Genomic DNA, 24,675 nt, shown 5'->3' with positions numbered 1-24,675 from the left:
CAATCAGCAGTCTTTCAAGGTAATTACAATACCTTAGACTTTTCTAGCTATCAAAATATTTTTTCCTTTATCATTGATTATAATGTAAGCATGTCACATATAAACATATCACATGAAAAATGACTTTTGGCCATGTATAAATACAGTTTTAAAAAGTCCCCTAGTACAGATGTAATAAATTTAGCAAAGGAGTTAAGACTATTTTAAAAGCACTGACCATTTGGATATTGTGAGGTGTATTTTATGGTTTATTTCATGCAAAAAAAAAAAAAAGGAACTGTCATGCAAATGTGTCTTTTTGGCCTGGATGAAAGAAGACATAAAGGCAATTTTTAGAAAATGTTTGCTTTTATCATTTCTCTTCATGAAGGATTCTGGTAATTGAGGCAAATGTATTTTTTAAGGGAAGTGATTACTTTTCTCTTACCTACATATGCGTAGACAAATATGGGAAATATAAACACATACTAAAAACCACCATTTAGCATTCTATTTCTCCTGTCATTTTCTCCTTCTGTTTTACAAAATCTACTTGGGATTATAATTAAGATTGTCATAGGCAGTTTCTGAACGTTTTAAGGGAAATATATTGAATTTCTTGTTACTTAGTGTTATAAACTTTTATGGGTTTTGTGTGACACTGCTGATATTTTCAAGGCAGTTATAATAAACAAGAGCATACATAGGCTATACTGAAAAAGCTGTATTTAAAAAATGGTCTCTCTCCTATGCTACTTTTCCACGACATACTAATGACTTTCACTATCTACAGTGAACTATATTACCAAATATTTCAGATACTTTTTGAAATTCTCTTAGCTCACCATAGAAAATGAGTTGACCCTTTGCAAGATTTCGTCCTCGAAGGTTGCCTGCAATGCACTCATAGAAGCCTTCGTCTTCCTGTTGAAAGTTCGGGATTTCAAGGATAGCTTGGGATTTGCTGTACTTGACTTTCCCTGGCAACGGGCTTCCATCCAACCTCCTCCAACTAATATCAGGGACTGGACTAAACAGTTATACCTCATTAGAATAGAAGATGGTTTAGTCTTTATGACAGCAGGATAAAATAAGAATGTCCTTAAGCATAACTCTCAAGAAAAAAATTCAGTCAATCTTTTATATTATGACTAGTTTTCAGATCATGCAGTCTTTCGCCATTCACTCATCCATCAATTTTTAACACTTCATTAAGTGTCTGCCACGTACAAGTCACAGTACTCTGATCAGGGAATAAACTGATGTCTAAACTAAGCATGTTGTCTGCCCTTACGTTGCTTACAGACTAGTGGGGAAACACACAATAAATACATAATAATAAACAAATATATCTGCACATTGTAGTAACTGAAACAAAGGAAATATGTTCTAGTAGAGACCGTAACAATATTATATCAATTTAAATATGTTGGTCAGGAAATTCTTTGCGAGGATATGACATTTAAGAGGAGGCAAGCTCTCTCTATATTTATAGATACTGAGATAAAAATACATATCCCTCTATAGCTAAATTAGTACTATTGAGTAACTGAAGACACGTGATGGGTGAGCTAGATTATCAAAGGGTATCAGTACTATCTAACAGGTCCACATGAAGTGGGAGTATAGAATCTATCAACCTCAAAAGAATGTACTCGTTTATACCCAATCTTTCAAAAAAATGACATACAATTTTACATTGTACTTTTCCCTGTCAGAAAGAATTTGTAAAGAATTACTTTATTTATATGAATTTAGATTAATATCTTAAATTTAGTATCTTTAGTCTAATATAATTATCTTTTAAAAGAACAAAAATACGGTTTATAATGTATGAATCTCAGTGTCAAACAATGGGGATAAATTTAGAAATTCATGGTGAGGAAGGCCTCACTTTTACAAGTAGAAAATAGATAAATGTGAGCTATAAATAAAGTTTCAACCAGAAAACATTACCTAATAAACTAATCATTTGTAAAATTAATCGGTTATCTACTTTACATTAACATCTTAATTTTCTTACTGTCAAGTAATTGTTCATTCCCTTATAGATTTTAAGCTACTTTAAATAGTTCTAATCATATTTCACATTAATAACAATACTAATAATAAAAAATCATTTGGACAGGCAAATTATTAACTTTTTATAAGATGCAGAATTTGTTAAGTCCGCAAAAATAATATGGGAGAAGCATCCAATCACATACAAAGAGGTTGACAAATAAAGATCTGTAGAGTCTGAGTGTAAACAACTGCAGAAGATTGGTGGTGATGACTCAGAAGAGGCTTCAAATAAAGCAAGAAACTTGATGAAGCCCTAGGAATTTTTATTGGCAAACAATGATGGTCCTCCTGTGCAAATCAAAGATATATGCAGTGTAAGAATCTTGCATGTGCTCATTTCTCAGAAAACGTACTCCACAATCAGTGTTTGATTCCTCTGTTTTTCTGAGAATTTGCATATTACAGATACAACTTGAATTTTGTCAAATACAAAATCATTATTATGATAACTTTTGGGTTTGTCCTTTTGAAAAAGCCTTACCGCTTTAGGTTGACATTTTAGTAAAGTGGCAGTCTTGCCAACAATTAACCTCAGTTAACTGGTTTTCTTAATCATTCATTTTATGAAACACCAAACTAAAATAAAGTTCTACAAGAAAACATACTCATATAGAAAGATTTTCACCAAGTCTGGGGCAGGATTATCCAAATTTTAAAAATACATGTGTTGCGTATGTGAACATGAAAATTTAGTATCTATGGATTGTGAAGATATGAATTTTTTATTTTCCTTTTACTTCTTATTTCTGTTTTCCTTTATTCTCCTACAGTGAGCATGCCTTTCTCATGTCATAGAAAAATTCTAAGAAAATTTATTTGCAAAGAGGAAAAATAGAGGCTCTGATAATTGTCTGAATCCATGATCCTTTGTTAACTTTTTGTGACAATGTGTCTCTGAGGTTTATGACAAATACATGCAAAGTATTCAACTAAGAATTTTTTAACCTAAAACATTCAGACAAAAAACAATTTGGTAATGACTGAGTATTTTCCCATTGTTATATTATTCTTTATTTTTAACTATGAAGACAGAAGTTAATTTTTAACCTAAATAAATATATAAATCTCTAAACCAACATTGAACAGTTTGATATTTAATCATAATAACTATAATAATGTCACAGCAAATATATATGGTTTATTAACCACGAACTGTGTGCCAAGCACTATGTATGTGTATAACATGCACATATTATTTCATTTTCCTCTTCTTTAATGTGGCACAGCTAGGATTTAGTTCAAGGTTTTCTTTGCGTCAATCTATGTGCTTACAAAGCAATAAAGAATCCACAGCTGTTGTAAAATCATCCTCTGATAGCTTTGGCATTTGTGATTTTACAAAAGTGAATTTCCATTTTTAAGTGCCCCAATTAAGCGGGGGGCAAAAAGAACAAGTCCCACCAGTCCCATCTATTTTGACTTTCCCTGCCAGGAGAACTCAGTGATGACAATTAAGTCTCTCTGGGAAAACACCTTTCCCTGGACTGGAGAAAACGGCACATCCTATATAGATACACCTTTCCAACAGGAGTAGTGTAGCAGGAAGAAGTGTCAGTGCTCCACCCACGTCCCTTCGGATACTTTATCCACTCCAAATCCTGACGTGCTTTCACTTTCAACACTCACTACATGCATCTTTTTGCTGTCAACTACCCTCAAGGTGCTGTAGCTAACTTTTTGTTCACACAGAAAAGGAATTAAGAGCAGTTAGGAATTACATGCTCCCTGGGGCAGCTCTTAACCAATAACTGACTCAAGGCTGAGGTATAAATACTCCAGCTCCCCTGTCCCTGATGGTGGAATACCTCTAAGTGTGACCTGCACTCCCTCCAGAATATCCCTATAAGAGTAAGGAAAATGTATCTTCTGTGAAATTTTCTTGATACTGTACTCTGCTTGGCTACTCTTTTCTTCCTGTCCCATTTTTCTATTCTCCTGTGAGTTCTTTGTAAGAACTCTTGTAAAAAGTCACTTAAATATATATATATATATATATATATATATATATATATATATATATATATATATATTTATCCTTTCAAGATCTAATTCTTGGAAAACCAATTTATTAGAATCCTCAATATGCTTTAGTCATGTTCTACTTAAATTACGTACCAACTGTAGGGAATCCTTGAAATACTTCTCCATGTGGTACTTCTATATAGCCGTTTGATACACATGAAAAGGTATTCTATGGAATTGAACATTAATGGTATGTAAGACCAAAAACTGAGCAGTAGAATCCTTGTGAAAAACCATGGCTGTGAAACATATTTTGAGAATGGTGCTCTGTAGGGTCAAAATTACATTCGAAGGCAAGAAATGTAAAAGAAACATGAGGCTGAACAGAGACAGGTAAGTTTCTCACTTAAAGAACCTCCTTAGATGCTTGTTTTTTTCTTACCTCAATTATGTTTGGAGTGGTAAGTCTTCTCTCATAAACCACTCAACTGTGGGGAAGGTTGTAAGATTCAGTGTACTGGCTTCTAACATAAGAACTTTCAATTCTGAAGAAGGATGTAAGGATTAGAGTCTAGTATTCTCAATCTGCAGTGAACACATTTTTGGTTTTTTTGTCTGCTTTTTTGATTTTTCCTTAGGAAATCTAGTGCCTCCTATTTTTAGTCCATCTGATTTGAATTGGGAGGACTATTCCATTGGCTACAGGAGAAAGTACAAGGTTCAGGTCTCACTTTTAGAAGCTGGTGCATCAACTCTGAGAGCTAAGAGAACACAATCAGAGACAACTAGACTCAATTCTGGGACTACTTTTGGAAGAGCTATTAAAAACAGGATCTTTTGTCACTAGGGTTTCCTCAGACATGGGATATAAACTTAGAGCTTCTAGACAACAATTTCCCACCGAATGGAGAAAGTATCTTTGAAAGCCAAAAAGGAAAGAAACTTGGAATTCTTTTCACGCCTGGATCAAGTCATGCTTGATCCAAAAAAAAAGAAAGTCCCTTTGAACATTTCTGTTTGTCAGTACAGCCTCTTTTTGGCGTAGGCTTGTTTCAGTAATTTTCCTGTTGCTTTCATCCAAAAAAGACTTGACAAATAGAGTCTGAATGCCTGGGTTCAGATGCTAGCTAGGTTATTTTCTATCTGTGTGATTGAATTATATGATATGGTAGATTCTTCAGGATATTTTATTTTATACTCTAGATATTTTAGAATTATCAGAGCAACTAAACTACCCAAAAATAGTCAATTGAAAATTTAAATTTTTTTACTTAAAAGTCTCATCAAGTGCATTTTGTGGCTATGTTTCATGTTAACAGAATTTGTAATGAGAGAAAAATCAAGCAGTTCTGTAAGATTCCACAGTTACTAATTAAATGCTGAGTTTTTTTTTTCAGATTTATTATGTTACTGCTAAATATGAATGTCATGAACCTCTTGATTACCACTGGTAATGTGAGAAATAGAGTCAGGAAGAATAAATGTAAAACATAGATTACATAACAATGCACATATCTGGAAACTGCTTATGAAGACATTAAATAAACTGCTTTAGATTTCACACCCTCTCTATTTTCTGAAGTTATCCCAAATGGACAGTGGGTGGAAAGAACTAAAATCAACAAAAGATGAAATTATTTTAGTAGTGAGCTTTAGTTTTTAAATGCAAGTTAATTTTTCCAAGATATACCATTGTATTTAAATAATAATAGTAATAATAATAATAATAACAAAGCTATTAGAATAGAATGCTACTTACACAATACAGGGTAGGGTGCAGTCCTTACATTTATCAGGTATAATTTGTTGTATTTTTATAATGAATTTTCTGATTTATAGAAAAGGGATCCATACTAGTACATAATTCATAGGATTGTAGTGAAGATTAAATGACGTAATCCATTTCATGTGTTTAACACACTGTCTAGCACACAATATAACAGTATGTTTTCTGTGTTGATGATAAGTTAAAAAATTAAAATCATTATGTTATTGTTATCATTTCAAAAGCAAGAATTCTAGCTTATACTTACTTGTTTTTGATTTTTCTTTAAGGACTCCGTATGACTAGGCATTTGACATAAATTGATTTATGAATCATTTGTAAACTAAAATCAGATGTCCACACACTGTGAATGAAATGGGTACACAAGCACGCACATATGTTTCTAGAAATAAATTTCCTGCTTCTCACTGTTTAATGTACTGGCTGCTAAGGAGATAATTGCCTCTGATCATAGCAGTCATGTTCATTTCCTCATCACAAGAGCAGGGATCTCTCAGGTGAGATACGACCTGATTTGCTGCGAAATACTTTTTTTTCCAACCTGACTAATCATCTAGGACCATTGTGGTAGGGAGGAAAGGAATTAGACAACACTCTCCAAAGAGGAAAAAAAACAATGCTTTGTAAGAAAGCTGAGCACTTATTTATGAATATTAATAACCATTTATTGAGTGCTTACTATGTACCAGTCTTACGACAGACGGCTTCCATATGTCATCTGAGTTAAATACTCAGGTGGCAGCTGCTAAGAATCCTCAATCACCTTTTTGGAATGGTACTCACGTTTTGACAGGTAATTTCTGCTAAGTTATTACCTGCCAGTTCTCCTCCATTTAGAATTCCAGTATAGGCTAATTTATTGTGATCCACCTACCAGTTCTTTGAGTTGCCACCCATTCAAGTTATTAGCACTAGTAGATGCCTCCTTCTGTGGCTTCAGCATTCTTTGGTGATCTACCTGTTTGTTCACATTGATCATACTAGTTTAGTGATGCAGTATTTTCTGGCAGTTCATTTTGATTTAACTAAGTGGTCTATTTAAAATGCAAAGTTAATATATTAACATATGAAGAATGCCATGGAGCAAGGGGGATCTTTGAGGGGTCATTAGAATGGAGATGATTATTAAATCACTTGAAACTGTGCCATTACATAGGTTAAGTCAAAATAAATGATGCTATCTTCATCCTAACTACAGAGATCAGCCAGTTACGGCGACATTTCCCTTTCATCCTTTCAGCTCTAGTTCCTCCCCACTTCATCTTTTTTTTTTTTTTAATCTTCACAAATACAGTGTCAAAATTGAGCTTAAATAAGAAAGACCAATTTGAAGCAATTCTCTCATTCAAAGTTTCCTCAGACCATAGATGAGACATTCATGAACCTTGTATTTCAAAAAGAGTTTTGCAAAAGCCTTTTTTTATTTTGCTTCTATATTTGCCTGAAATGTGGGTCCTCAACAGGTGTAAAATAATACTAGATCGTAAAAGCAGAACTTTTTTCCTTTTCTTTCTTTCTTTCTTTCCTTCCTTCTTTCTTTCCTTCCCCCTCTCTGGTTTTGTGCTTCTTAAATAAGCATTGCCATAAGTAATGACTTTTATTCCATCCTTTCCTGTCATTATGGTTTTATGGAGTGAGCATCCTATTAATTTTATCTGGAGACAGAATGCATTTGTTAACCATCTGGCCTAGGTCAACCTGAATTGAAAGTTGAAGTCCTTCACACATTTGTAGTAACTGTGCTTCAATTCTATACTTTTAGCCCATAAATAGAATTTTTATTACTTGTGCTATTGGAGGAAGCTTATATTTCTCCCCTGGATTTCTTAAGCTTCTTTATCCACAGCTTAAATCCAGGCCACACCAAGTTTTTAACTCAAAACTGGTACAGAGAACCAGTTTCCTAAGATGCTTATATTTGGGATTATTCTTAACTTGAACCTCATTTCAGAAAATCCTGTCAGTGACCATTTTTCATCGGAGAGGGAATCAGAATAATAAAACCAACAAAGAGTGTCTTTTTTACATTTTCAGACTGTTCAGCTAGCTACTCTCATTTCCTCAACTTGAAATATTCATACAAAGAGCTTGGTATATAAGATTGTCCTATGGGGCTACACTATGGATAAATTCATGAGTTCTGTAGGAAAGCAATCTCACTGTTAAAGAAAAAGGAAAAAAAATTTTTTCTGAGTTATCTAAATGTAGTCAGGATCCTGTCCTACTGGTCATTGTCTATATCAGGTTTCCCTTGGGGGAAAAAATGTTACCGTGTGCGTGTATTACTCTGGTATTTGACACTACAATTACTGTGCGTGTATTACTCTGGTATTTGACACTACAGTTACTGTAGCCAATTGAAAAGCCACAAGTAGTTCAGTCATATAGCAGTGATAGCAGAATGGTACTTGCATGTAGAGTAAAAGGACACAGACAAGCTGTTTGTAACTGAGTGCAAATTACCTAACATCTGTGAGTCTCAGCTTTCTCTTTATAACTAGAGATAACAATGGGTGCATTCAGGGCTTCTTGAAAGGATCAAATGAGGGCATGTCATGAGAATAGTTCCAGAAATATAAAGTTTGAACCAATAATACAGCTCACTAAATTGTCTTGTTACCACGATCGTCACATAGGGACAGGAATGTTCTGTTTTCCAAAGCTTCCCTAAGAATTTTATTGCCATTTTCTACTTCATAATATAGAAACTAGTTTGCACATGAAACATAAACTGGAGCCCATCATTTCAAGATGTGCTAGAGCTGAAAATGGCACCACATTTAGCAGTTAATTAACTGCTTCTTCATAATGTTTTATCAATACATAATAATAGCCCTAGATAAATATCTCACCAATCATGTGAGTGCTCTATTGCTCTACAGTAGAGAGAATGATAATTTGGTTGTTAGGTTCTTGAGGCGCATATTCCTTCAGAATTATATTCAGAAGTATAATTCCTTCAGAATTATAGTGCTTAACCTTAGCTTATCTCATAATCATGAACTTCCATATAAAGAAGTGAAGGAAACATTGTATATGATTTATTAATAATCAACTGTTATATCATTAATATAGCTAACATTTATTAAACACATTATATGCCAGGCACTCTGCTAGGTGCTTCATTTAAACCACATAGTAACACTAGGAGATATAGGACTATTGTTACTAACACTTTGTAGATGAGGACTACAAACTTTATTGACTGGGACTAAAATAGTTAGGGTAACATGCCCAGTATCACATAGTAAAATTTTTTTTTTGAAAAAGGATTTGAACTAAAGTCTGTCTTTTCAAAGTGACTGAGCTCTAAATCACCATGTTTTGCTTTTCCTGCATGAACTAACCAGCTACAACATAAGAATCACCTTATTAGGCTGTATAATATGTGCTTAGAAGTATATTCTTCATCCAGTGAATTGATGTGTTTTGTAACCCATGGGTAGAATTCCTTTTGTCCAAGGGCCAGAAGACAAAATCAGAGAGGTTTTTGTAACATATTTGAGATACCTCTAAATTTCAGTAAAGGTTCTAGAGATGGGTTCCAACCAAGGTCAGCTGGAAAAAAAGGAGGTAACTTTTCTTCCTTCAGCTGAGTTCCAACTTGGATTTGAAATCTTTCTCTCTTGCAATTGCCAGTTATCTAAAAAGTAAGAACTGTGGGTCTCCTGAGAAAGGTGGTGATAGACTGGGAGAGAAAGGATGAAGAGTTACTTGCAGAAGTATATATATATATATACTTCTTGGATGAGTTTTAGAGCCTTTACATTAGTTTAATTTTAGAAATGGCAGTGTAAAAATCCAAATTTGTTTTTGAAATAGAAAAAAAATGAAAGGAATGTTTGACATTGGATTCAGTGTGTGTATAAGATGAAAGGAGACCCAATTTCTAGGCTGAGGTCCTGTTTTTTGAAAGTAGAGCCTCTGCAATTTTTCTTGAGGAGAATTTGGCAACACGAATCAGAAATCTTAGCTCTTACATTCCTTTTATCCAATGATTCTAATTTTCTAGAAATAAACTGGGGAAGTTATGGCAATAGGCAAAATTTAGCCACAAGGATATTCCTTACATTATTTTTCATAATAACAAAAAATGAGAAAAAAGGGAAAAAAATGTCCACAGTAGGAAACTGGTTGAAAATATACATTTGAATGCCCCACTGTCATTACAATTGAGGGTATAGAAGACTGTTTAATGACCAGGAGATACATTCATAGTATATATTTTTAAAATTACTTTACAAAAGAATGTGCTGAACCACTTATAGCAGCCAAATAAATCAGTATTGGATTATAACGCAAAATATAAAACAAATTATCTACTAATCAATACTGATACAAATAAAGGATTGAATAAATTAATAGAGGGGGACAAGTGACAAATCTTATATGCAGAAGAATTCCAAATAAATTACATAGATTCAAAGCTTAGAGGAGGTGAAACATAACTCTGCTCACTGTGGACAGTACATATTGACCTCTTTCCAAAGACTCAATATGGAAAGAGGAAAATGAGGAAGTTTATTGTAGAGAATCCAGACAAAAACTACTTCAGGAGGCCAGTATCAGCAGGTATAGATCATTTTGATGGAACAGTAACCTCGTTAGGATGTGATGATGGCACTTTACCTTTGTGGTCTTCTTGTCCAAGACCCTTAACCTCAGTCTAAATATGAGGAAAATATTACATTCATTCCAGTAGAGGGCCATCCTACAATAAAACTGACCACCACTCCTCAAACTGTCGAGGTCATCAAAAACAAGGAAAGTATGAGATACTGTTAGAGCCAAGAAGAGCCTAAGAAGACAAGAAAACTCAATGTGGTACTTTGGAATTAAAAAAAAAAAAAAGCATTAGGTACAAACCAAGGAAATTTGAGTTAAGTATGAACTTTAGTTAATTTTAAAAAGTATTCATGTGGGTTCACTCATTTAAAAAAAAAGGTACTATCTTAATGCAAGATGTTCATAACATGGGAAACTGTGTGTGGCATTATATGGAATTTCACTATACTATCTGCTCAATTTTTCTGTTCTAAAACTATTGAGAGTCTATCAATCAAAAAAAAAGCATAGATGAAATGGGAGAAAAAGAAGCACGAATCTTCTGATTCTCAAAGATAGAAAAAACTTCAATAATAGCCTAACATTAGTTCTACAAAAGAAATTGATAGTTACTCCCTCCAATCTCAATTTAACAAGGGGCAACCTGGGGAAAGGTTAATTAGTAAAGCTCCCAGAGTGATTACCCTTGAATCTTCCTTTTTTGAAAATTTGTAAGGAAAGAACAGATTCTAAGAAAAATGTGTATCACACATTGCTACGCCAACCTATTTTCAGCAGTCTGCAAACTCCGTAAGGCCTTTATGTACTCGTCTTTATTTCCCCAGGACCAAGTCCAGAGTCTGCTGCTTGAAGAATTTCTTGTGACTAAGTGAAGGAATAAAGAAATTAAATTATTGAATGAGGCATCCCATGCATATTTCTTAAGTTAATAAATACTGGAGCTTAATTTGCCAAATCAGTGAATGGGAGGATGTCAGTAATCCTTATAAAGATTAAACACATTATCTAGAATAGTAAATCCATTATTCTGAGCAAGTCATTGAGAATTGTGTTTGCACAAAAATATAATGCAGAGACCCCTTCTCTCCCTCCTGTGTATTCCTTTTTACCTCCTCAGCCATTAGCAACACTAACAATTACCATGATTAATAAACTTGTTGCAATTTATTGATTGCCTATTATAAGCCAGGAACTCTGGTAGTTAAGTAGGGAAGTTTAATCCTCTTCTTACAATAATCCTCTTCTCTCTATCCTCCACTTATCATCTATCTATCTATCTATCTATCTATCTATCTATCTATCTATCTATCTATCTAATCTATGTTTTATCCTTTGTCTTACAGATAAGAAAACTGAGATTGGCGTAGACTTTACCATATTATTTTATGCCAAGCAATGTAAAATCATGATAAAATGCAAAGCAGTTAACAGGAACCTAAAGAGTAGGCTTCAGGACACATGTGGGGCAATAGGACAAACTATGCCTAAGAAAATCTTCTTCTCTCTACCCACTCAACTCAATGAGGGAAAAAAAAAATGTTAAACTACTTATTAGACATTCAAATAGGAAAATTTTAAGATACCTTTCTCACTTAAAAAAAAAGTGTTAAAAGCTTGAAAAATGACAATGCACCTAGTTTGATTTTAAAATACTGCTATCATCCTGAGGAACCTGAGCAACCTTTCTGTGGTATGATCTGTGATGATGTCCATATGTGTAAAAAGAAAAGCAAACATCAAATAGCTGCTCTGTCATCTGAAAGTTCTGGAAAAGATAAAAAACATCTTGCTGAGACTCCATATTTATTGCTTGACATTAATAGCCAAGCTGGATATCTTTTCCTACATAAACTAGAAAAAATAAATAAGATAGACATGCATACATAAATATAGTATGTATATTTACTATGCATGAAGGCTCCAGAAAAAGTAGGAACATTCAGTGCAGCTACTAATTTTATTTACATTCCAGACCACTGACAGCAAAGCTACTAAATTAAGATTCAATAAAAAGGAAAAGAAAATAAAATATGTTTGGTTGTTTATAAAAGCCATAGAAGAGTTATGAAGGTTATCAGTTTAAATTCTTTACTGAGAGTAAAAGCTTATATTTTCTTGAAAGGAGACACACAGATCTATCAGTCAGTCATACTATATTTGCATAGCACCTATGCAAGGAGTTTCTCAGGGTATTTCACAATACAATTAATTTGCAGCTTAGATAATTAAGAGTCTGCCATGTTAAACAAATGAGACAAAGCTGAGAGCTGAATGCTGTGATCATGTCAGCTCTGAAACTCCAACACAGAAAGTCAGTTACATATCCCCAAAGTCATAGCAATTTAAGTTCAAACAGGTATCTGAAATTTTGTCTTAATTGTTCCATACTCACATTAGCCTATGGTGGTTTAGAGTCTATGAGTAAACACTCTCACCAGCCTTCTGTAGACTTCACTCTCTATACTCCCTGCCTGCATAATTGCAGCAGCCTCTGAGGTTGGTTGGTATGTTTCTTGTGCTCCTCCAAATTATCTATTCCAGATTTTTATAAATGGTATATATTGTCATCATCACATAAAATCCATTGGGGTATATGCTCCTCAGTGACCCTGATTGATTTTTGGAAACACTTTTTTCTTCTTGATCAAAAACAACTTGAATTTTGAAAAGGTTATCTTTTGAATTATTAAAAATTCTAATATGAAAAATTAAACTTACTTTTTTGCTGAAATACTAGTAATTACAGAGAATCTAAATGGGAACTATATACATAATTTCATTCCCCAGATAACATCTTTTTACCATTTTGCTGAAATTTTTAAACCTTTTTTTAGGAAGACATTCACAGAATTGAGGGCTAACTGTATCTGCACATGGGGAATTAATCCATTTTTAAAACAAGTAACTTGATGTAAATGTCAAATGGCTATGAGTATGAGTTTTGAAGTCAGAATCAGTGAGATTTAGATTTGAATCCCAAATCTGCATTTATGTTAGTCAAATTGTTTCATTTGTCTAAACTTCATCTTATTTACCCTCAAAATTAGCATTAAAAAATAACCCGAGTTTTAGCTGTATGGGAATAAATGGAGCTACCTTTACCCTCCTGCTGGAAACAATTAGAAAAGTAGACAAATATATGGGCACAAATCTAATTCTAGAGATACAATGGGCAGTGCAAACCTGTGATCCCCAAAGGAGGGGAAATACATGAAGTAAGCTGTTGGTATCCCTGGTTTTCTATGTATAGGCACTTTGCAGAGCAGGGAATAAGGAGGCAAACATCAATAGGACATGATTGCATCACTGAATAGAGGAGGCACAGGTGACTGAAGTAGTTGGGATGGCAGAGTGGAGTATGAGAGAGGATAGGAGTAGAGAAAGAAAAGGCCCCTAAAATCTACATAACTGTGACACTTGAGTCTAAGTGAGGGACAATATCCAGAGCTCAAACATGGCCGGGAGACTTTAAAGTTCCACCAAGCTAGAGAAGAGAGACTTAGCAAACATTTGGAGCATACAGTAGAGGGGTGCATCTTAGTAGTAAAGTAGCCTTAAACTAACATCTACTGTATATCTACTCTAAGGATGCTTAATAATAAGCTACAGGAAGATCAAGCAGTTTTACAGGAACTTAACTGCTGTCAGTAAAATTCAGTACTTGATTCCACATACAACAAACTAGTGAGTAAAACAAAAAATAAGTAGACTGACAGATACAGAGAACAAACTACTGGTTACCAATGGGGAGAGGGAAGCAGGGGGCAATATAGAGGTCATGGGTAAAAAAAGGTTTATTACAGAATTATATGAAATCATGTGTGTGAAAATTTTGAACATTATAAAGCATTGTAGAATTTAAAGGATCTTTCACTGAATAAATTAATGAATAAATAATAAGCTGTATCAACAATCTTAAAAAAAAAACAGTACTTGAACTAAATACACCATAATCCAGCATTCAACAACATAACACTTATGTCTCGAATTCAATTTAACGTAAAAAGCATTTAAAAATAGGAATCATGATTAGGAGAAATAGCAGTCAACAGAAACAGATCTATAAATTACAGAGATGATAGAATTAGTTAACTGGGACTTTCATGTCATCAGTAGGGGCCCTTAATAATGGCAGGGGATTATATAGCTAAAGGAACTACAGACCTCAGACTCTAAAAATGAAAGAGTCTCTAGGGAAACCCAAAGACAACAGGGAAAACAAAAACAATAGAGGAAATTTTAGTCTCTGACACCAAGACTACAGCAAGCAGTAAACACAGCCTAACCCCTTGCCAGATAAACAAAAGTTACCACCATAATCTAGTGCAAAATCAATTCCTTGCACCTATTATTGCATCATATATAGGTTTTAACAACAAAATAAAAGACCTGTTAAAGAATACTGTCTTTAGAGACAAAGTGTTAGAACCAGACTCAAATATGGCAAAAATTTTTAAACCATTAAACTGAGAATTTAAAATTACTAAGATTAATACACTAAGGGCTCTAATGGAAAAAGCAGACAACATGCAAGAACAGATGATTAATGTTGCAGAAAAAGGAAATTCTAAAAAGATCAAAAGAAAATGGTAGACATAAAAACACTGTAATACAATTGAGAGTGCCTCTGATAGACTCAACAGTGGAGTAAATATGACTGAGGAAAGAGCAAGTGAACTAGAAGAAATATCAATAGCCACTTGCCAAACTGAAATGCAAAGAGAAAAAAAGAATAAAAACAACAAACAACATCAACAAAAGAACAGAATATCAAAGAACTGGGGTCAATTATGCATGGTACACCAAATGTCTAAAGGGAATACCAGGAGAATGAGGAGAGAAATTAATAGAATAAATATTTGAAGTAATAATAACTGGAAATTTTCCAAAATTAATGGCAGGTATCAAACTACAGACCCAGGAAGCTCAGAGAAGAAGAAGCAAGATAAATGCCAAAATAATCTACACATTTAAGAGAAGGAGTATTCCCAGAGATAAAGGGCATTATTTCCTAATTACTCAGGAAATATTTCCACAAGCATTTAGTGAAAACCAGTCAGTATTTCAGGAACTGTCTGAGGTCCTAAAAATGAAAAACTAAATCAAAATAAGATGTGGCATTGATCTGTGTAATTTTTTCTCTTTTTATTACTCCTTCTTATTAACCTGTTCACCTACTTATTTTCTTTCCTGTGTCCCTCCTGCCTTTCCTTTCTTTCTCTCATTTACCAAAATACATAAATCTTAGTTTCATGAATGTATAGTTTAAAGCATAAATACTAGTCAGTAGTTGGTTAGCAAAAGAGTTTATGAACATTGCTAATAAGAGAAAAAACAAACTTTGTATTCTCCTCTGAATCAGTTAGCTTTTTTCAGTTTTTGTTGTATCAGACGTATTACAGAGAAGTGCAGGACCTCAGAAAGTGAACGAGATTTAAATGGATTTGTACAAAGCAGTCTCCACATTTGGAAAAAAAAAAAAAACCCAAATGCTGTACAGCAACATTTTTATGAAGAGATGTCAGAGAACACTATAATTATTGTTCAATAGTTTATAAAAACACTTGCAAATAAACCTACTAGTAGCGATATATAACTTAAAAAGCACGAAGTTTGATTTTGTTATTTTCAGATTGCTAATTATAACATACCATATAATTAATTTTCTAGGGAATATGTTGTTTTTTATGTTTGTTAATGTTGCAAATTTAGAAAAATCAGAATAGTCTTTGGTAGATACCAAAGTTTATAATGAACTAAAAACATCCTTTACTATGTTTGCAATGTTACACAATGCAGCTTGTTTTCTGAAAACTGTTGGTGAGTGTATATAAAAGCTATTTGTTAGTAGCTCACATTTGTGTAATATTTTCCAGAGTATACAAAACATTTTCATATACATTCTGTCCATTTGAAGAAATAAATCTATATTTTAGCTACACAAAATATACTTTTCTTACACAAGGCATTTTAACATTATCACTTTGACCCCATGGATGTTTTGGACTTCCCATTTTAACCTGTAGGAATTTCAATTTTTATATTAATGGCTTAATACAATTTATTAATATAAATTGATTAATATAATTAATATAATGGATTAAATACATAATTTAATTGTAATTAATTTAATAAATATAATCTCAACATTTATTAATTTTTTCCGATAAAATCTTACAAAGTATACTCCAGTAAATCACTTATTTCCTTGACAGTTTTCTATGAAGTTCAGTTCTGTAATTCTCACCGTTTTCCCATTCTTCCTTAATTTTATTTTACATGCAGTAGATATTTATGTATAAACTTTACAATGAGCCTATACTTTATCAGTTTTTTTCTGGTACATACACATGAGGTTTGTGTTACATATTTTTACATGTATTATCCATTCTAATCTTGAAAAAGAACACAGGAGGCAAGCAGGTATCACAACCTTTTTTGGATGAGAATATGGAAATTCATTGAGGTTAAGAAGCATGTTTGCTAATGGTCAGACAGCTTTTGAGAAAATGGGGAATTGAATCTGCCTCCTCTGGCTTTGAGAGCAATTATCTTAAACATTTACTGAAAAATGTCCGAGTTCGGAACTTAAAATCACGTGGGAGTAAGTTTGAAGTGCCCTCTTCTCAAAAACATGAAATTGAACACATTACTTCTCCGATCTTAGCCTCATTTTCTGCATAATATAATGAAAATACTGTATTTGCACAATTATGAAGATTATGTATATCACATAAATTCTTAGTTATAAATGATTAACAAGTGAAATTTATTTATATGAGATTCTTGGAACTAGCCTTAATCATTTTCAGTTATTTATTATATAAGAGTAAATTTTAAATGACAGGAATCCATATTTTCTAATGCCAAATATCATAGAATAAGCTATCAATATTCTTTTTAGATACTATCTTTGGTATTCTTTTTAAATAAATCAACTAATTCTCAAAGTATTGAGACAAACTTTTTTTTATGCTTTAATTTCTGAGGAAGTTTGAAAATGTTGAAAGTTCATCATATCTTAAAAGTTAGGCAAAGAAATAAAAACTGACAAAGCCTCTATATGTCACTATCTTAAGAATAATTTGATCAATCAGTAATTATTTATTGGACAAATACCATCCAACCAGTATTGTATAAAAATGAAATGTGGTCCCTTAAATACATGAAAAATGGATAACTTGAGGAATTTAAAGATCTACAAGATTTCATACATAGAAAGGAAGCTAAAAGATTTAGTAACTGGCATTACTTGGATTGCTTAGTATATTTACTTAATAACAAAATGGAGACTTTTAAGGATGTTTTTCATAGTTTGGAATGTAAATCACTATTTCTAAATGTGATGTCCACATTAGGAATAGACTCTGGATTTATAGGTAAGCCCTCAAAGGTGGTAATGAGAGTCAAGTCTCTTACTCTTCAAAATATGTTTTATAAATAAGAAGAGTCACTGTTACCTGGGAGCTTGTTAGAAGTGGAGAAATTAGACATCACCCCAGATCTGCAGAATCTCAATTTAACCATGCCCCCAGGTAATTCATATATACATCAATATTTAAAATGGCAAATCTGGTCTATCCATCTGTCTCTTTGTTACTTGGTTACTAGTGTTTATGGGAATAAAAATGAAATTTGAATATTGCCAAAAAAGCAGAGAGATGTGGATATTCTGTGCAAAAATGCAGGTATTTGACAACCTTCAAAGCTTTCCAAACCTGTTGCGGATAAACAGTTAGGTTAGTAAAACAAAATGCCTCCCCTACCAGGGCTGGTTTGGCTCAGTTCTAATTATCGTCTGTGAACAATTGCATTTAATTAGCCTTATTTTGGAAACTATCAGTGCAGGTTTTTCATTTACAAGAATGGTTAATTAATTAAAGCAAGGAGACACTCCAGGCAACATATTTCTGGATGTAGAACGAGATGAAGTCAAGGACGTGTTGAAAATCTAGTGACCTGCTCACCATCTTGTAGAAGTGCTCTTATTTTTTTTGCAATGTGCTGCCTAAATAGGTTTCGTTACGGTCAATTGAGAGTAAATGTCAGCACATTTATTGGGGAATTATTGCCCCACTCATTTTTGGAGTATTATACGTGTTTGTTTAAAGTCCAGTCAAAAAGTTCCACTTTTGCCCAGCATTTGAAATCTGTTTGCTAATTTACCGTAGAACAACATTTGAACACCAAAATATTTGTTTGTTTAAATTAAAACAACCAGGAAAAAAAAAAAAAACAACCTTACTTTCCAAGGGCAAAGCATTCCAGTTTTACAGATGAATCCTTTGCAGCTTGTATAGTTTCAGGAAAATGCACTTCAATCTTTGGTTCATATTCCCCCATCACACCTGTTAAATACCAAAAGAACTAGCAGCATTTCTAGAGAATAGAAGTTTTCTCTGAAGTAAATGCTTTCTTTGCCAAAATCTGATTATTCTGTCCTTCAATTAACAGTATTTTTCTTATACCTTAATGAGTGACAGAGAGCTGAGAAACTTCATGATGCTATATAAGGAATTAGTTTATTTCTCTCTCCCCTAAAAAGGAAATACCTAAGATATATCAAAGTATCAGAGTAGAGACATTCCAAATTTCCTTGTATTCCACAACAGCATCCTAAGAGGAATTAGTGTTTCCAATTAAGAACTGAATATACCAGATTTTAAAATGCTTCTGCATTATCAAGCAAGTTTCTTCTATAGAGATTTCTTAGGTCTGTCATCCCTTCACAGAACTCAAGGACCAGATCTATTTAGGAATAAGGAAGTTTTCAGCTAACACTGTATAAGAGGTCTGAATCAGCACCTCTTAATTCAAAATATCAGCACTTTTGCAACAAAACCTATGAGGTAACCAGTTGGGATACATAAGGACATAAATATTCTTATGTTGGTTTATTAAGGTTTTACTGCTAAATGAATTTGCTGTACACTTACAAAAACATTTCTGTTCTTATAATTTTAAACTTTTCAAAAGGAATTGTGGATATGGACTAAGATAAGAATAAGACAATAGTCTAAGGTATTGTAAGTATGCTATCTACCAGATGAGTTGGAACAAACAGAACTTTATCTCTAGGCTATCTTCATTAACATAATTAATCTAATCAATAACAAATTGAGATTCTTTAAATTTTTGAAATTTTTTTTTTAGTTATATACCAAACACTAAGAATAATACATTCCTATAAATGATTTATTGGTGGCCAGTACAATTGCACAAAGCATGAAATTTATAAAATACATATAAAATAAAAATACATCATTTTTAAGACCTTAATCATTCCAGACATTCAAAGAGGCTATGGTTGAGGAGGTAGAGAGTACTACTTCATTCAACTAAATTAGTAAGTTTTATGTTTTCTATTTCCTTGACATTCGATATTTCTTGAGTGACTACTTTGGAAGATGTTTCTTTTTTTGTTTTTTCAAAATATTATGTATAATGCTTCTGGTCTATTTTTACCATAATATGTTGGAAAGAATAGAAGGGATAGAAGAATGCAGAAATTGAGAGGAAACAGAAACTAAGTAGACAGGAAGAAAACAAGAGGGAAATAAGGTCGAGTTTCTATGTATATCTTTGGCTTATGAATTCTTCCAGTCATGAACAGAGTGCTCACTGAAGGGGAGAAATAAGACTTATGAGTAAATCTAGTGGTTTCTGAATTCTAAATTAAGACCATGCAAACATCTTTGAAGAGTTAGTGATTATGAAAGCTCTGTATAAGAACTCCCTGTGTGGAGCTAGTTCCATGATTCTGTCAGCCATTGTTAGCATTATATTCCTGCTTTTCTTAAACTCTTTGGAGAGGAGAAAAACACTGTGAAGTATTATATTTCAAGTCCAGAATCTGGTCATAAAATGCATCAACAGGTTTTCTAACTTTATATTTTCCTCTGTGAATATTTAATTAAAAGAATCAACTAGAGGGTTTTTTTCTACTTCAGTGACTTTCTTAGGTTTTCTAGCTCTTTAAATCTCATGGCTTGACTAAACTACAAAACTCATCAGAGACCAGTCTGAATTATGTTCCTTGTAGGAATATAATCAGTATGAATCTTGTATCTCATTTTTCTTTTGAATGCTCATAATTAACATTGATTTGATTTTCTTTCCTTGGATGTGAGTTGTTTACCTGTCTTGCCAACCAGAAAAATAAAGAGTGAACAAAAGAGACAAATATGAAAAAGAAGGCAGCATTAAAGAGAAGCTATATCATATGTTCATTGAAAATGTATTAATTCAATTAGTAAGTTTGGCAGCAACTACACATGCACATGCATGCTGCCTATTGCTCCAAACAATCGTCGTTTTTTACAATATACTTCTTAAGCAAAGAAAAGATGATCTGTTCCAATGCCAGAGAAGAGAGAGCACAGTATCCCCAGAATCATATATACTCTACCACATGGATAAATTATATAATTTTCTATTATTTTTGATAATACCTGATTTTCATCATATTTGTGAATTAAACCTCAACTCATAGATGATATGTCTCCACTGAGCCAGAGGGAAGCAGAAAGCTCTATCGATCTCCCCCAGGCTTCAAAAGCCATGAACAAAATATATTCTCAAGAAAACTCAGCATCTTACCATCAGTGCGCTGCACTAAAGGAGTAGGTGGCCCTTGAACACTTCTCTGGGCTTCCTTGTTTGTTATGAAGCAAGTGTAGTTGCCAACATCTGATGGTTCCACTTTAGCAATGTACAAGTTTCCTGTCTCTTGTGATACAAACCGCCTTTTGTCCTCTTGGACATATAAGGGGTTATCATTGAAAGTCCACGCATAAGATAAATCTGGAAAACAGAAAAAATAAGTATTATCCTTACTCCATTCATTGTTATCTGAAAGTTCTGTACCCTACATCTCCATAAATAGATTAAAATTGCGCTCCTGTTTGTACAATTTATACCTGTTGTCCTGGTATAACTGTAATATTCCCTTATAGTCAAATATATCCCAATTTGGATGATATGGTCTCCCTGTCAGTCATAGGCTTTGTGCGAGTAAGGATGTGATGATGGGGTGTCAAAGGAATAAGGAGATGAACTTACTAAGAAAAAACTGTAAGATATGTAAAATACTGTTGGCTCAACACGCACACTTATTTTCTTCAGCAATACTCATGTTAAAGCAGTATTTCTCAATATGCAATCAGAAGGATGCTGACAATAATCATGCTTTGGTGTACTTGTTAACAATTTAACTTCAAGGTGTAAGTTCAAGGACTCTACCACTAATCTTGGAATTTATTCAGTCATTACATAATTTCTGAGCGTGCCTATTTTGTGACCATTTTTGGACTTAGAGTACAAGAAAGTAAAGCCTATGCCTTATAAAGCTCAAGCACTTACAATTCATTATAATTATTGGGAAGATATGTGCTTTGACAGAAATAACACAGGGATCCTAGAGAAGGAGCCTACAATGAACTGTGGTCAGAAAGTCTTCTGAGAAGAATTTCATGTTCAAACCAACAGAGTTGATGAGAGCTATCCAGGCAACAGATGATCAAACAAACATTGCTCAGAGAGTGAAGAGTGTGAACAAAAGCTTAAATATGAAAAAGAGCACGTCATTTTTGCTAAACAATATACCTCTGGAAATATTATATATAAATATGATTATAACTATATATAGACACATACAATCAATACAGTGAACATACTATAAAATGCACAGATCTTGAGTATTCAGTTCAGTTAGTAACAGGCTAAATCCTATGTAATCACCACCCCAAAATAACATATAGAACATTTCCATCTCTTCAGAAATTTTCTTATGCCCTTTTTTGGTCAAATGCTTATCAGTGTAACAACTACCTGATTTCTGTCATCATAGAGTGTATCTGCCAGTATTTGGATTTCATAAAAATGGAATCAAACAGAATGCACTGTTCTGTGTCTGATTTGTTAAACATATTTTTAATGTTTCCCTATGTTGTTTGGACTATCAGTCAAATTATCAGTTCTTTCCTTTCTATCACTGAGTGATATTCCATTTTGGTGACTTTCTTGTTGATGAGCATTCAAGTTGTTGTCAACTTGGGATCATCATACATTAGGTTGAAATAAACCTTCTTTTCTAAGACGATGGGTATTTTTATTTTTCTTGGATAAGTTCCTAGGAGTGAGCCTAGGAGTGAACATAGATGTATGTTCATAAAAAACTACAAAATGTTTTTCTAAAGCTATTGTACCAGTTGATATCTCCATTAGCAGTACATGAGAGTTAGAGTGGCTCCACGTCTTTTCAAAATTTATGTGTTGTCATTTTTTATCCAGAAATCCTTGAGCAAAGGAAAATATTCTTACGGATTAAGATTTTTTAAGTGTGGTACTATATGGAGGTTAAGAAATTACATGTATTGTGGAAACTAGGTAGAACTGAACTTATGTCCAGGAAAGTGAAAAAACATAACTAGTTCAAAACAGAATCACCACTTTCCCCCAGAATAAGTGGAAGGTGTAGGTGCTGGGGGTGAAGAAGAGGGATATACTAACTAGATCAGGACATCACACACTTGGAGACCACAACTCACAGAAGAGCACCTGAAGCAACTAGGGGCCTATTGTCCAGACAGAGGTGGTAGGTCATATTTATCATCTGCGCTTATATTAAAAATGGGTGCAGAAGCAAGACATGGTAGAGACAGGAAAAAAGGCTGTTATTTCTGGTGTGTTCTAGCCGTCTTCTCCAGGTAAAATCAGACTACTTAAAACATTCTTCACTAACTGTACTGACTTAAAATTCTCAAAGGATTCAGAACCAATGAAGATTAACAGTTATTCTGACCTTCAATCAGATCCATATGAGAAAACTCATGAGAAATTGAGAGTGTGAGAGTTTTGCCAAAAAAAATAAAAGAAGCATTAACAATACTTAGGTAACCAGATTTATTAAAGAATGAAAAAAAGAAGACAGGAAGGAGAAACAAGAAAAGAGTGAGAGTACAAAAGACAAACTAATAAGAGGAGCTAAAGCAAATCAAATCATATATATTCAATTATATATAAAATTCTGACAATAATTTATAAATGATTTCAGTAAAAATAAATTCATCTGTACAGACAGATCTCTGACATCATTCTCAGGAATGAAAAAGATACAAGGGAAATACATGACAAGGAGGAAAAACAGCAACAAAAAGGCCACTTAAGCATGAATTGTGAAAATGCACAAAATGGCATTAAACCTATAAAAATATTCAGGAAGAAAACAATCCAAGATGTATTGTTATGTGAAAAGCATGCTGTGAATCAAGATATATAATGTGATCCCATTAAAAATTATGTATTTGTGCATGAAAACTTATGTGTATATATGTGTGTGTGTGTGTTCATACAAATTATTAAATTTAGAAACCTAGGAATATATACGGTGGTTTTCTCAGGGTAAAAGGAAGGAATACTAAAGACTTTTACTCTCTACATAATGTATCTGCCATTTCAGAATCTTTAAATACTGTGTAATATTTGTGTAAATGGGAAAAAGAAACAACAGCATGAAAATATTATCAGGAAAGATAAACACCAGAATTAATTACAACTTACTAAAAAAATAAGATACATACCATTTTTTATTCTTATTCTAAACCATTCAGATTGGAGTATTTTATTCAGAACACATTAGGAAGCTTGTTAAAGTGCATATAACTAATCCTCCTCCTAGCAATTTGTTTTATTAACATCTGAGTGAAGTGCCAGGAAATCTATTGTCAACACTGTACAAATATCTTGTGGTTGAACTATAATATTATGTTCAGAGCACCCTTTATTGATAGGAAATTAAAAATCACAAGTATATCAAGAGATAGATAACCAAATGTAGCAAAGGCCAAAAGTTAAGTCACAAAAGAAAGTGGTAAAAACTTAGCTTTTGACCCTTTGGTTGGGGAAGGAAATAGGGAAGAATAATTGAGCTGTCTTCATAGGTTGAGTTGCTGTCATCTTTGTAAAGCACTCTCCACTGATGTCCAGAAAGCAAAAGTAGGACTGGTGGCTGATGAGGGTTACAGCTTGCTGTTTTGACTGTATTAAAATACTGAAAAGTCCAGTTTAAACTTCAGAGTTATACTGGATGATTTATGAGGTAATGAGTCCTCTGTCATTAGAGATGACCAAGCAAAGGAGGGATGAGCATTGCTTGAGGTGTTGCAAACAAGATTTATTTTTGCAATGGTTGGGAGGTTAAACCTGTTTCATAAATGGTCTACTCTACCCTCAACATTCCTTTGGTATTTCTAAGAGTCTGTGCTTTCAGATCAAGTATGCATAAATGCAACTTGCTTTTTATTTTTTAAAATATGCTT

General features: G+C 33.2%; 1 protein-coding gene across 1 annotated transcript in view; it reads right to left on the bottom strand.

Moving 5' to 3' along the window:
- Window positions 1-24,675, bottom strand: part of CNTN6 (contactin 6) — a 146,751-nt gene that overhangs the window by 68,866 nt on the left and 53,210 nt on the right. Inside the window, 3 exon segments of the mRNA XM_072940774.1 lie at window positions 825-1,009; window positions 18,603-18,705; window positions 20,957-21,160. Coding sequence (XP_072796875.1) covers window positions 825-1,009; window positions 18,603-18,705; window positions 20,957-21,160 — 492 coding nt within the window.

This window comes from Vicugna pacos, chromosome 17 (genome assembly GCF_048564905.1).
Source record: "Vicugna pacos chromosome 17, VicPac4, whole genome shotgun sequence".
NCBI classification, from domain to species: domain Eukaryota; kingdom Metazoa; phylum Chordata; class Mammalia; order Artiodactyla; family Camelidae; genus Vicugna; species Vicugna pacos.
The sequence above is the reverse complement of the archived record's forward strand: the minus strand, read 5'-3'. Positions and strand labels throughout refer to the sequence as shown.